The sequence below is a fragment of the Echeneis naucrates genome, chromosome 13, assembly GCF_900963305.1.
Source record: "Echeneis naucrates chromosome 13, fEcheNa1.1, whole genome shotgun sequence".
Lineage (NCBI taxonomy): Eukaryota > Metazoa > Chordata > Actinopteri > Carangiformes > Echeneidae > Echeneis > Echeneis naucrates.
The window spans coordinates 18597097-18612343 of record NC_042523.1 but is presented as its reverse complement, the minus strand read 5'-3'; the positions used below and the strand labels follow the sequence as shown (position 1 = coordinate 18612343).

The following is a 15247-nucleotide window of genomic DNA, read 5'->3' as shown; positions in this document are numbered from 1 at the left end:
TCATGTTTGGCTGTTTTCAGCGTTGAACTGAAACTCGGTTTTACAGCTCAAGTTACCTGAAAATTTCCCTTGATTTTTTTTTTTTTTTTTTGACCTGTGTGTATGTGACACTGGTCACAGCTTCAGGAAATACCATCTCTGGTGGAGAGAAGCTGTTCAACTGGTCTGGGAAGTGTTTGTTGAACATGCTCTCACTGCCAGAAAGTTTTCACCTTTATTTAAATAGCAACAATCCTTTTGCCCCCTTTCTAGAGCATGATTTCTTCAAAGCTCTGGAGGCCCAGCTCCATGGTTGATTTGGAAGACTGCAGCTAAAATGTTCCCCCAGATGGAGAAGTCCTCTCTCATGACCAAGGCCTACATCATGAGGGGAATCTGCGTTATCTTCATGCTGCTGCTGGTGCTGCACCTGCTGCCTCCACCCACATGGGGACTTCTTTGACCACATTTACCACTAACCCATCCAAAGTGAAAATTGAGGAAGAGAGCCATCCTTGAAACACCTGGAAAAATACCTTGTGGTAAAAGGGGTCTTTATTATGTTACTAAATGTTGGTGCTGCCTGCGATCTTGAATGGTGGAAAAAGAATGAATTAATGAATGTTGGTGCCTTTGAAGAACAGGTTTTCAAATGTAAAATGTGATTTTTAATTCCTTCCACAAAAAATTTTAATTTGTACATGTTCAATGACTAAAATATGCAAGGAAACAGTGTCCTCCCTAATTATTGCTAATTAGAATTAGGTTGAATATCTGCAGAATTACTCCCACTACATATGTTATTCTCTGGTTCAAATATTCTTAATTCCACTGTTCCTTCAATCATAACTCCTTCTAGATGCTTAACATTTGCTCTCCATCCTAACTGTGAGGTACAGTCTGGCAATAAAAAGTAGCCACACCGTAATACACATCCTGCTTTGGGTCTACTTTCCTCTAAGATAATAATAATAATAATAATAACAATAAACAATTAAACATGGTGTTGTATTGGAGAAGGCTTGAAACAAGAAGACTGACTAATCCCAGATCTGAGGCAAAGGTAAGGCGGTTCTGGTGCCTTTATCCCTGAAGCAGATTCTGAAAAATGTAGTAGATATACAACCTTTCACCATCTATAAACCTATAAAGCTCTACACACCTTTCATGATCTGCTGCAGAGATGAAGGCAACAAAACCACCTGACAGCTAGACTGTTGGGTCCAGCGGTACATTGTACACATTTAACTGGCCTGAATAATATTGGATTAGTCACATTGATACCAATTTTCAGTTGAAATGTAATATAGAAAAGGAAAGATCTCAGTGAGCACCATATTTTCACAATGAATGCTATGTCTTAGTCTCAAATGCCATTACATTTTTTATAATATCCATATCTATTGGTCTTGTGTATTAGCAAAGTGACAATCACACAGACTTCAAATTCATCATGTATCAAAGTCAAGTGTGGCCTCACCAAGATAACTGATCCAAAGGAGCAGAAATCAGCTAAACCTATTCTCTATTTAAATAACAAGCAGACAGCAAACTAGATAATCCTTCATTTTATTACGGGTATGTGTATAGTAGATCACTAAAGTAAGCAAACACAGTATAAGCGGTAATAAGTCCATAGCTCATGTTTGCCGGAGGACTAAAACCATACAAAACCCCAGAGCAACACCTCTCTGCTTTTCATGTTTGTCACCACGCAGCATTATTGCTAGAGCCCACATGTCAAACAAGATGCTTTATGGTGCCTCACACTGTCCACTTAAATGTGTCTGTAAGATGCTAAATAAATTGATTCGACCTTAACAAGGACGACAAACTAATGGCAGATGATGCTGCTTCTGAAATTTGTGAGCATTATATTATGAGGATATATTTATTACAGCAAACGGAAGACATTCTCTGTGGGTGTCAGTAAATGATCAGATTTCCTGCTATGTTAGACTGATGTTTGATGTGCTTTGAAAAGTAGAAAAACCAAATCAGGCAGCGAGGATTTATTCCCTTTAGCTGAAATATTTATGAAAAGGCATCTTCATTAAGGCATCGCACCATTCATCCTCATGCTAATTCTTGTGGCGGGCCTCTCTGCCTCATTAGCAGTTTTTCATCAAAGCAGATAAACAAGTCATCAGACTTTGAGATTACAAGCTGCGGCAAAGATTGCATACAGCAGCCAGTATTTAGATGATTTTTCCAAGAGTTTACATAATAGAGAGAATAAATGAGAATAAATCATCTAAAATGTTAAATGAAAAGAAGGTGTATAGAGTTTACCCTACCTACTGTTTTATTTGTGCGACAAGTGGAGTGGTGAAGTCGCACAGTCTAACAGTCTAAGTTTTGAAAAAACAAAAAACTGTGAAATAAATAAATAAATACATAAATAAGACTTCGTACTGTCCCCTGCTGTCTCACAAAATTTGAGGAAGAGTAGCAGAGTAGTGCATACAGTTATGCTGATGGCTTCCCAGCTGAGCTGTGACTAAAAACCCTTGTCACAATTGCATTTTTGCTAAAGAGAAGACAACTTCCTCATCCACACAACCCCATGCCACATGATGATATGCCAATTTACTTTATGCTGCTGCACATAAAGCATATCTTTGATTCACCTAGACTTGAGCACACCTCCTATAAACTGTGACATAATTAATCATATAAAGATTCAGTGACAATCAACGAAACTTTTCAAATTCAAATCTGTTAAGACATTTCAGAAAAATATTAAGCAAAATATACTGAACTCAACAATTACAAATTACAAAGTTAAACAATCATAGAATCTATTTTAACACCTCCATTGTACTTAAAGTTGACACGACCTACTAATAATATATAAATATAGCGATATATTGCTTTAACATTTACTACTAAAACATGGTTTCAAACTTTTACCCAGTAGCTGTACAAGGTGAAAAAAAGCCTTGCAGTAACTAATCACAATTCAATTCAGTCACACAGGAAGGCTCGTGTCAAAGATGCTGACTGCGGTTACTGATGATCAGTTAAGTCTTGGCTCAAGTGTTTATCAACTCCGACAAAATATCTTTAAATCAAATATAACTGATGTGCACCATTACATACAATAAACCCATATACGCAAACGTCAAGTATCTCATGAGTGTGTTCTTGAAATAAAAGGACAAAAGAAAGCAAAGAAATGTCTTAAGTTCTGCAAGCTCCTTACTCCCCCATTAAAAGGCAGCAATTACAAAGGGGTTGATCAAACATAATCTGCTGTGATACATGTGAGCAGTTCGAGGAAAAAGTCCGAGCTACATGAACATAAAGCCATTGAAGGTGTCATTTCATCGTTCAGGTACACGAACGCCACATGAGTAAAGCACATGGTCCAATGAGCCTGAACTGACTATCACCTGAATGTGGTCTGTTCATACCAAGAAGCCACTACAGAGGAATAGCTGCACACTTGGGCTTTTTAGCCCAGGAAGTAATGTTTGCATGTTTCCGGACGGATATAATTGTTACTTAATAGGTGCAGCGTCATTGCAGAATAATTAATGAAAAATAATAATTAAAAAATTACTTGTGAAAGTGAGAAAGAGACTGTGTGTGTGTGTATTCTCTGTGATATGTATGACGTTGTGAATTTATTGTTTTTTATTTTATTTTATTTTTTTTTACATTATAATGTACCTAGGATCCAAAACAAATAAAAATAATGATAATAAATAGTAATAATAATCATGAGAAGAATAAAGAGAAGAATTAAGTTTAAAAAAGCTTGACTGAATCAATGAGGAGCAGAGACATTATATTGATATTGGATTATATCATGGCCGCTTACGGAAATATGGAGGTCGGCTAACACCTAACCCTCAAATAATGATCCACTTTTAATATTTCTTCTCAACTGAAACTAAAATTTTCTTCAATACATTTTGCACATCAGACATTTTGGCCCGACTCAAAAAGTTGAGTATAACTGAGAGTTAAAGGGAAAGAGGCCATCGTTTCTGTCACGATGAACAACTGCATGCTTCCAAATTTCTCCTATGCAGCGGGTCTACTGTTGATAATCATTTCCCCAGTGATTTAAAACTCTGTCTCAGCTGTTGACCAGCATGGACATTATTTCCCATAGCATTATCTTCAATAATTCTTTGGGTCAAACCATGTTGTGTGTGACCTTAAAAGTGATGTTTTGTGGTCAAAAAATAGAAAAATAATAGAATCACTGAATCACATATCTCCTTCGAGCAATCACATTTTACAGGGAAGACTCGTAGGAGACGTGCCCGCCACACAGATAGTTTCAATAGGCTGCAAAAAAACTTGGCCACTCGGGCAGATTTAAGGTTGGCCTCGAACATCTTTGTTTTGTACTAGCCGACCTGAAATCGCTGCTCCTGCAGTTAAACTCACCCTCACCATAAATCTAAAAGGGGTTGCTTTGAAATAAGGCCCCACAGCAAATAGAGAACATGAAACCTGTGTAAACACATTATAATTTGATTTAAGACTGACTTAAAGTGACACTGAATTATGCTTTGTAGGTTTATGGTTATATCAAAGTCCATTTAAAAAAAGTTTCTATGGTAGGTGTAATCTAATTAAATAGCTAAACCCAGTCTGAGTACCAAGTCACTCAAGGTGCAGAACAATAGTTAAGAGTATTAACAGTCTGACAGAAGATCATCATACAGCAAACACACAGGTCGCTAATCTGCCTTCGTCTCAGCAGCAGGGGGCATCGTGGCCGAAGACACCAGTCTGGCTGCTTCATCCTGAGGCTCTACCGGCCCCTCCCCGCCTCCTTCCTCCTTAGCCTCCTTCTCCATGCCCAGTGGAGCCTGTCGATCTGCCACAGTGTGCCTAGAGCGAGCTCTGTGCCTTCGAGGATGGAGGAAAAGCGCAGGGTCTGGCATGGCCGTGGGCTCTGCCGGGCCCATCACTCTCTCTACGGGCACACACTCCCGGGCACGCTCCACTCTCAAAGATGCCCCGGTGCTCTTACGCTTGGGTTTCACCACAGGAGAGGAAGGGCAGGCTCCTGATGACATCTGTGGAGGAACTGAGTTCAGCTCAGCGCCGTAATGTGGCCCCTGATTGTTGGCTCTGGCGAGGAGTCCCTGCCTCTGCTGCATCCGCTGATGGTGCAGTTTCTGCCTGGCTGCGTGCAGCTGGAAGGAGAGGTATGCTGCTGCTTCTGTTTGTTTCTGCAGTTCGGTGTTGAGGATGGTCGAACAGTGGCTTCGCCGCTTGAGCTCCTCCAGGAAATGGCGCTCCTTTTCTTTTAGATTGGCCCTGAGGGCCCCCACCAAAGCCCCTTTGTGACTAAGCTCCTTACGAAGCTCTCCTAAGGTGCAATCCTGCTCCGCCAGGCGGTTCTCCATGTCCAGACAGCGGGCCTGCAGGAGCTCCTCCTCCTCTTGTAACTCTATCAGAGAGGAAATGTAAAAGTTTAACCCAACAATCCACAAAATAAGTTACTCGTATCTGTTAGCTGTTTCCGCAGTGCACCCAAACAGGAAACAAGGACAAAGACATAAAAACCATAAACAGCAAATACAGAGTTGAATAAATATGTGTGCATTAACAGAGACACTGTATGCACTTTGCATTTATATGCTCATCTGAGTGTGGCCTTTGTGTTATCTCTAAAAAATATGAAAATGACAAACAGGACTAAATGAGGATTATTAGATACCTTCCAGATGTTATTCTGTAGCATTGAGTTGTGCTATCTGATATTTTATTAATTCAGTCTTCCGGTGACTTGATGTTCATATCATTAATAAACATTTAATTTACAAATCACAATCTACTACAGTTTTTTTTACACTATAGAGAAACAATGTTAAATCAAGTTTTATCGTATCATCAGCCAGTTCTCATCTAGAGTCCCCAGAGGAGAGGGAGGGACGGATGAGAAGCCCTGAGTCAGTGCAGCTACCTCAGGGCTGACTGAGCTGGACCTGGAGGCAGATTGTATCCACAGAGGCCATAATGCCGGAGAAACAGGCCGTCTGTCTCAAGCAAGTCCTAAAAGTGAAATCCACATTAGGTTTTACTGGGTTACTTGATTCACAGCCTTCTAAGTAATAGTCTTCAGTACTTCTCATATAATGTCATCCACTGCACAACTTTCATCTGTCTCTATATTTCTTTGCTGTCTCCAATGCACTGATCCTCTGAGAAGTGATCGGTTTCAGATTGTATGTCTTCCATCACCACGCCCAGGTTGAGCTCATATGCTAACTATAGACGGCCTAATGTGATTTTCATTTCCTTCAGTATCCCCTGCCTTCCTCTGTCTGTGCAGCTGGCTGCATAGCGCCGCCTTATCTTTTCCTTTAATCGCTCTCCTCTCTACCTCTCAGCGGTTCACTCCTGCAACCCCTTCCTCTCTCTTGTCCTGACTCAGGGTCTCTCTTTCCATCTCAGCAACAGCAGAAAGTGGACACCCCCGTGGGGACCTCAAGGAAAAATGAGAGCTGGAAGGGGAAAAGAAGATGAATCAATTTGTGGGGGTGGGATAAGAACAAAGGGCTTGTCTGTATTGATGGATTGGGGGATAACCTGTCCAACAAAAGGAGATGGGGTATAATGGTTGAGTAGTGGAGCCGAACAGCCCCCCCGTCACACTGTACAAGCACACGCAGACAAACAGCCTTTTGACTCCCGAATCTGTGGACTGTCTCTAATTCGCTGTGACAAAATGGTGCCTATCCCTGCATCCAGACACCACCAGTGGTCCTGCAGACGTCAGCTGTGAGCCAAATATGTCAAGACACGTTGCCTTTGCAGCTGGGTTTACTTCTTCACGGCGAATCTGTTGCCCCCATAAAGCCGTGACCAATTCTTTTCAAACAGGAAACGTTACACCAATTTGTGAAAAGAACTGATAACACACATGAGCTTTGCTCACCAGAGCTTCCTTCAGGTTGGGTTAGGGCGGGGGGGGGCAGATGCGGATGGGTACAGATGGTCTACTTGGGGGTTGATGTTGGCTGCGGCAAAGCCAAACTAGCTCTGAGAGATGTAGATGTGTGTCTGGCTTTGTGATTAGAGGTCCAAAAGAATTAAATCATTAGAATTCATTATGAGCTGTTATGTTTGTTTGTTTTGTTTTTCCAAAGATACCTATTTGGCTCCTGCCTGGAGGCTGTACCTTCAGATCCGTCGTCAATTCTGAAAAAACAAAAAATACAACAAAGAGTCAGACAGGTGTACGCACACAACATGAAGTCATACAGATAGCACATGAACACAGAAATGTCCGATTAAAAGTCACATTTTGGCCCTTTTTGTTTGCCGGTGCTGGTTAACATAGCAGATGCTTGATGCTGTTTGCAGCAGGCTTTCACTGAGTCCATACATAATTTATGAAGCTAAATCTGAAACTTTAGAAGAAAGCATGCGCACCAGAGATGTCCTGTTACAGTACACATCACAGTCGGGAGAAAAACTGTCTTTACTGTAACTTCATTAAGACATATACGCTTTATTAGCAGTCCTCGTTGAAATCAATAGTCACTTAAATAAAAACTACTGGGTTTGCAATTTGTTTCGAAGGGCAGCGCACACCAGCAGCAAACCTAAAACCCTTACACAACATTTGACAGTCATTTAAACACAAAGCTTCAGTTTGACACTGCGACTTTCCGCTCACTGAGGAATTATAAAGGTCATTTGTGAATGATATCGGATTTTTGTTCTCTAGATTATTCTTTTGTGCGTTTTGCTGTGTTGTGTTTCATGGCTTAGATGGATCTTATGTCTTGCGTTACTGGGTGGGTTCAGCATTCATACAACCAACAGAGCAGGCAATGGACCCTCAGCAGCTTTTCTGTTGTTCAATCAAAGGCATGTTTTCTCAGCGGTGTGGGAAACGGTGACAGCTTTTAAATGGTGTTACTGTGAGACACCCCTCCAACATGATTCAGATTATCCAAACATTACGTGACCTGATATCTAGTGCACAGGCATTTTAAGGTCCTGGGTGGATTATGTCTAATGTTCTGGCAAAGCAGCAGCTAATAGCGTGCGTTTTGGGGAAGATAATGTATCAGAAGAGTCTATGTCACTCAGTTATTAGTGCCAAAGTCCTTTCTGGATTCACTGGTGTTTGCTTCAATCAAAATTTAAGTTTCTCAGCTAAGTAAAGATTTTTGGTTTTAAACTGCAGATATTTTAATATCATTGGAATTGTCTACTCTCATTAAGAATATATTTGAATTTTATGACAAAACCCTTAAAAAAAAGACAAACGTGTGCTCCTACAAATTGATTGAGAAGAGCACATGTAGGTTATCTGTAGCTTTTCTCCTTTTCTTGCTGCCTGTCACACCCTTTCTTTTCCTCTCTGCAGTCACCACAACGTGCCCACCCATGTAGCTGGGAAGACGAGAGAGAGAAAGAGGGCGTGATGAGGGGGGAGGAAGAAAGATAACAGGGAAGAGAGGCAGAAAGGAAGGAAGGGGCAATAAAGACGAGCAGCTTCAGAAAGAAAGACTGCTTGATTGTTTGTGAAGTATTGAACTGTGACGGCCAAATGTGCGAGGCTTTAATTTTCGAGTTATTATTCTCATTCACAACTGCCAGAAGCGTTTATGTAGTTCATTTAACAGCAGGGAGCCGCCGGAAAGAGATATTTCTCGAGGAAACACTCAAAAAATGACAATGAGGCAGTCAGCACATTTGAACACGCAGCGCGTGGTCAGACTTATTTCCAACAGCGTTTCTGAACATTCAAGGTTTATGTTTCACAACTCAACCTTGAATGATCTTGAAGGGCAAACATACACAGGGACACACACACACACACACACACACACACACACACATACATGCACAGATAATTGATTTCTTACTCACAATAAACAAATTATATCTGAGGGGAAAAAAAGTAGATTTAGCTTGTTCAAGGGGACAGAAGGTTAAGCGCCCTTATGCTGATTAGAGTTCAGAACAACAAAGAAAAACACGATTCAAAGAGCAGAGCTAATGCAAAAAGCACCACAGTCAGCTCAACCTTGCGGTATCCTCACACTCTACACATCAGCCAGCAGGCAGCAAACACATATAACACCTGCAGACTGCACGGCCCTATAAGCATCTACTTCACTGCTGGATCTTCCTCCAGCAAGGAACGATCCAAAAACTGAAGTTATACATATTATACCTCCTGTCAAATCATCGGATGCCAAACTTTTACTGGGTTTTTAACTGGCAGTGTTTTGTAGACACTTATTTGTGGGAAGAAAATGTATAAAAGCTTGTACGTCTATTAGTAAATGTATTTCTGTTGTAGCTGTTCCAGTGAGTACGTTTTAAAAACCGAAAGCGGAAATGTCTGATTCAACCTTCAATGTCTTCCACATCAACAAAATACAGGCTATTTATAGACAAACACTGACAGTTATACTTACTATTAGGATCCTTATTACATTTTCTAAGAGCTCGTAATTTTTTTCTTTGCATTTTCAAGTCTAGCCCTTAACCTACTGAACTCTGAGTGTAATCGCTCTTTGATGTTACTTTGCCTTAAAAGAAATGGCTTTCTCCTTGGCACGAAAGCATAAGGAGCTTTAAAGCAGAAAGAATAAATGGTGTTGAGTTATTTTTATTTATTTATTTTTTGTGTGAATGTGGCCGATTAATGTCCCTGCTTATAAAACCCCACAGAAAACTCTGAAAGGCTGTGTGATGGCACATAAAAACTACTGAGCAGATGAATCCCTCCAGCTACTGCAGGACGAAGATGTGTTTGTGTTAATAAGCTTCGAGGAAGGAACATTTCTTTTTGCCTCGAAGGAAATGTGGAGACTCTCACTGGAGACATCGTTATTGCTGGAACCATTTTCTTCATGGAAACCACACACTTTCTCAAGGTTTAGCCACACATTTCTTTGTTTTCCTGGACTCCTGACAAAAAAAAAAACAAAAAAACAAAACAAAACAAAACAAAAAAAAAAACTATAAACAAACAGCCAAAAACACCAATCACAGTGGGAGAAGGTGGAGCAAACAGAAATATGCTCTCTTCTCCCTGTTACAGTCTCATCTTTGTTTCCTATCAAAATCACACCCACCCACCCACAGAAACACACACACACACACACACACACACACACAGCTTTGCTCACCAGATGTGACTGTGCTGCAGATCTACGAAGTGATGGGTGGGAGGGGGTCGTTTTTAACAGAAATGGTCACATTGGCTCTGCGCCATCTTTCTCTGTCTTGCTCACGCACACTAACTCACACAACCCCTCCCCCTTGCTCCTCCCCTCTCTGTGTGTTTAACCACAATCCCCCTCATATGGATTACTATGGCTATGGGATCTCTGGATTAACCATAGCATTATAGACATGTTTAAATGGATTTGGTGTGTGTGTGTGTGTGTGTCTGTGCGTGTCAATGTATTCACCGTGGATATAAAAATCTGGTTACCCTGGCACATGAGGGAACTCCGTCCCATTTAAAACTAATGTGTTTATTGTGATTTTATTTTATTGTGATCGACTTGGTTTAAGGGTAGCCTCATTAGCACCTTAACATCATGCTCATGTAACTTTGATTCACTAAACTGTCATTTCACTCAGAAAAACTGGCGGCCTCAAACTTGCAGATTTGGAAGGCATCTTCCTGAATAGAATTACAGACATGTCAACAAACTGAAGACAGACGAGCTGAAAATGCTCCTTATGTAAGATACACACTATTTGTCTTTGGCTCCACTTAAGACAAACTGACACACTTAACAATAAAACCAAACTATTCAGCTGTTTATCTGTTGGCGGTGCGGGTAAATACGCTGGAGTAACGCATGAACACCCCCCATGACAGAATAACGGCTGTTTTCTCCATTCTTCATTATTGTGAATGCAGCATTGTGTTGTAGCGTAGAAAAGCCTCCAGAGAATTAAACTGTAGATCCTCACACAAACGGTGATAGTTGTATGTGTGTGGTCATCGCACTTGCTTGCTTGATTATATGGATGACATATCCATTAGGCCCCTAACAGGAAATGATGCAATCTACAGGAACTGTAGTATGACATCACCATGTGGTCGCTGTCTGGCATTGACTGATGGAGCTGACACACATGAGTGAACAATGAGGAACGCACATGGGATCTATTTCAAATATAAATTGACAACTGCAGATTATAACCAAACACAAAGTCATAAGAGGAGCTTGTTCCCCACCCACCATAAAAATGTAAATATTGGTCATGCAGTCGAGGAAGCATAATAAAAGCACTTTAAAGAGAAAATATCCATGGAGGCTAAATGGATAACATTAGAGTATAAAGCCCTCAGTAGAAAAGGTCATGAACTGTCTTCTTTGCAATAATTCATCGAGCCTGTAATTAAAAACGTTAATAAATCTCCTCTCTGAGGGCAGTGGGATCAGTAAAATGGTCTGATGTCGATTAATGAGGGACTTATGAAGCTAAAAAGAATAAACACTCGAAGAGGATCAACCGAAGTCGTCACTTAAATGTGAACTCATTAGAGCTGGAACAATTGCTCATTTTTCTGGCCGGTGCATTCATTTTTTCAGGAACAAATCCCAAACATGATCATCCACAAAGGGATTTGCTGCGTTCCCTTAAGTATGATAGAAAATTCAATAAGTCTGCTTTTGAGATGTAATTTTGAACATGTGATCGGAGACATATAACTTTTTTTTTTTTTAACATATATTAAACTAATAATCGATTAACCACTTCTTCAAAAATCCATTCTCCTGGTTCTCTTATGCTTGAAAGCATTGATAAAATATTTAAGTGCTAATATTATATTTGCAATTAGTCAAATGAAAGTTCCTCGAACTGCCTCTCTCTCTCTCTAACACACACACACAGAAGGTAACAATAGCAGCAGTGTGTCTCTTTCACCTGAGCATCGTTTCTGCAGGGAGAGGATCTCCAGGTGGAGCCCATGGAGTAGAGTGAGGTGCTCCTGCCGGAGGAACACCATGCTCCTCTCCACGCTCTCTATCTGCCGAGACAGGCTGCTCTCATCCCCCATGGCCGAGGCTGGAGACACAGAAACGGGCACAATGGGTTTTGTTCACTCCACCAGTATTCAATCCTGTCTCTTTCTTAAGAAACTAAATGGTTTCAACTTCATGTGACACCATAAAGCTTGGACTCCAGCTGCTTAATGACACTTTCTCCCGTTGTTAACACTGCTGATGTCGGCTACAGGGAGAGGGGAGTGCAAGTTAAATATTGAGGTCATGTGGGAGCTATAAATAAGGCATTGATGATCGGAGAAATCAACAAAAATGGTAGAAACCATACAAGTTCTGGAAAGAAATCCATAACTAAACCTGCTTATAATAATATTAATAACAATAACACATGCAAGTGTCTGGGCTTACCTTTAGATCGATGTTAAGTCACAAAATTTAAGAAATACGGTTTGCAAGCGTTATAAAATCGTCCTCTGATCCGGGCATGTTGGTCTCCAGCGCTGCTCCAAATGCTGTCGGCTGCGGCATTCACCCACAGACATCTTTTCTGAGGCGTTAAAGTGCGTCTCGGCTGCATGTGACGCCGTTTGATTAGAGGAGGAAGAGGAGGAGGCTGGACGGCTGCGTGCTAATGCAAAACCACCAGGACGCCTGGCACCGCCGTCCCCCGGCCGAACCGCTCCGGACTGCCGCAGCATCCGCGTCGGGCATCCTCAGGAGGAGGAGGAGGAGGAGGAGGAGGTGGAGGTGGAGGAGGTGGAGGGGGCTTTCACGGCGGTGGAGACCGAAAGTGCGCACTTCATTTCCAACACCGGCTGAGACACCGAGCCGCCGCTGTGGACGGCCGAGCTGGAAGAGGCTGAGAAACAAACCATCGTGATGAGAAAACACGCGAGAAGATCGTACGGACGGAGTCAGCACGAGAGCTGATTGGAGGGAGCAGCACCGAGGATCGATACCGAGCTGGTGGGAGCACAAAGGGAAGCATCACACTCTGAGCGTTGGCATGGAGAAAAAAAAAAAAAGGATGGAAGTTTGTACATGGATCAGTGTTTGAGCTTTCTGCAGATGTAGTGCAGATGTTTTATTGTTTCCTGGGATTTGGCAGGTCTGCGTTCAGCACCACGGACAGAGGCAGGCCCGGGCTGCTGCAGTGGTTCTCACCCTGCGGACCGCGGACCTGGTGTGGGCCGGTTCGAAGTCCTGCCAGCGTTTTATTCAAAAAAAAAAAAAAAGGGGGAAGCTGCTGGGGAGAAATATGAAGCAGACCTAAAAAAGGCTGAAGGTTCAGGTCCCACACACACGGCTCACAGAAAACTGCTTAGGAACACACATAAGAGTTAGACCAGACTGAAAAACATGATGGCAAAAAGCCATCAAACAACTGCATCAACGACGACCATAAATATTTTGACCCGTTTTATCAACATGTTTTTGATAGCAATAAAAAAAAAGATGTTTTGAGAGATTAATCAAAGATGACAATAAATGCTATAGTTGAAATGAATTCTGAATTTTGCTTTCAATAATGTGATGTAGGCTACTGATGTAGGTGATACAAATGTAAGTTACACTGGGTTGTTTTTCTATGAAAAAAACAAAAACAAAAAACAAAACAAACCTAAAACATCTTCAACTCATGGCAGAAAAGACAAAGTGCGTTTAAAATACTGTGCTGAAGAACAATAAAAAAATATTGCAGCATTTGTAAATCATCACAATCACTAAACCTGACAGACAAAGATCACGATCAGCGGCTGTCACACATTGTGTCTCCCTGTTGCACCACATGGTGTCTTTTGTTTGGTTTAGCTGTAATTCTCTTTGTTGCATCACACACTTCCCTTTCTCTCATCCACTCACTAACATCACTTATCCACAGAGTGTGTTTTCATACATTTTACTAATGCATTCACTTCCTGGTTGTTTTTTCAAGTCCAGTGTACATTTCACTCTTTTCATCCTGGCCTTGGAGCCGGGTCGTGATGGTCAGTAAAAGTAGAAACAACACCAGTTTCAATGATCTTTATTTTCATGTTAAACAACTTTGTTATTATATAAACATACAAATGATCATTTTAATTACAAAACAGCACATGGAAATATAAAATTGTTATATTTACACTTTAAGACAGTCCTTTGAAAAAAAGAGTTGGATTCTCAGAGACAGCAGATGAGTTTATTTTCAGAACCTCAGTTTGTCTTGGATGCTAAATCATTCCAGGTTTTTCCCCTTAAAGAAGGCTTATCAGTCTTTGACAAGCAGCAGAGTATCGAGCATTATTAATTTAATTTTAACTATTAAAAATGCTCAATATTTCACCTATTACTACACAATGAGAGGTCTTCACATGAACAAACAGGGAAATAAAACAGATCTTGGGAGTTTGTTGCAATAAACAACGCAATGCTGATTTTCTTGTTTCTGTTAGTCAAGCTACTAAAAGGTGATGAAGAGTTTTGCTGCCCACCACCATATTAACTGCGTATGATTAATATCTGACTGTGCAGTGACAGGGGTTCACAACTGTTATTTTCTTTGTTTCCACAACCCATATAATGTGTGAGAACTGCAATGAAGTAGCATATTTTAGCACAAATTATACCTCGTTGCCATTTGGATATTTCTACGGGGAAGCCTCGTCACTTGGGCTGTTATGTTTGACCAAATATCTAAAAGCATACAGCAACAGCAACAATTACGATTTCACTCACATAATGTCTAAATCTTATACTCCACCTCCAACAAAACATTCACAAATATGTTTGTCAGACAAAACTTCAATAGTCACAAGTTGTCTTCACTACAACCACAAAGCTGCACAAAAATGTCATGAATTTGGATTAAAAAAAAACCAAAAAACAACTCACCCCCTTTCACAATAAAAACTCAAGGCAGATATTTAAAGGGGAAACTGGGAATCAGCAACAGCAACAGTAATTCATTATTTACTGATTTCCTCCCAAACAGTGCTGTTTGTTTAGTGCAGTGATGTCTTGATTTAACAAAGAAATAAATTTGTGTCAGTTAATGCATTACAAACACACATCTGGCAGTTTATATGTCTGAAAGAAATGCAGTTTAATGTGGCATTTTAACAATAAAGCGCCTTACTGAAGCTTATAATGTGAATTTACATTTTGGGTCTAATTTATTGTTTTAAACTTCAACTCAGTACATTTTAGGACTTCAATCACTTTAATAAGTATCAAGCTTATAAACACTTTGTCAAAACATTTTTAGTTGGCAAAACCATCCAGCCAATCGCAGCCCCCCCTCCCCACACCCCCCAAAA

General features: G+C 40.8%; 1 protein-coding gene across 2 annotated transcripts; it reads right to left on the bottom strand.

The window, feature by feature from the left end:
- Nucleotides 1–1619: 1619 nt before the first annotated feature.
- On the bottom strand, nt 1620–12936 carry ccdc92ba (coiled-coil domain containing 92Ba). 2 transcript variants are annotated; one of them, XM_029517873.1, is made up of 4 exons: nt 12360–12936; nt 11872–12012; nt 7105–7152; nt 1620–5398 (listed from the first exon to the last, which is right to left on the bottom strand). In XM_029517873.1, exons 2-4 carry the CDS (start codon nt 12002–12004, stop codon nt 4680–4682), a joined length of 900 nt encoding a protein of 299 aa, XP_029373733.1. In that variant the 5' UTR covers nt 12005–12012; nt 12360–12936; the 3' UTR covers nt 1620–4679. The 2 variants fall into 2 exon arrangements, with proteins under 2 accessions (XP_029373733.1, XP_029373734.1); XM_029517874.1 differs by lacking the exon at nt 12360–12936 and having other exon boundaries at nt 11872–12045.
- Nucleotides 12937–15247: the final 2311 nt, after the last annotated feature.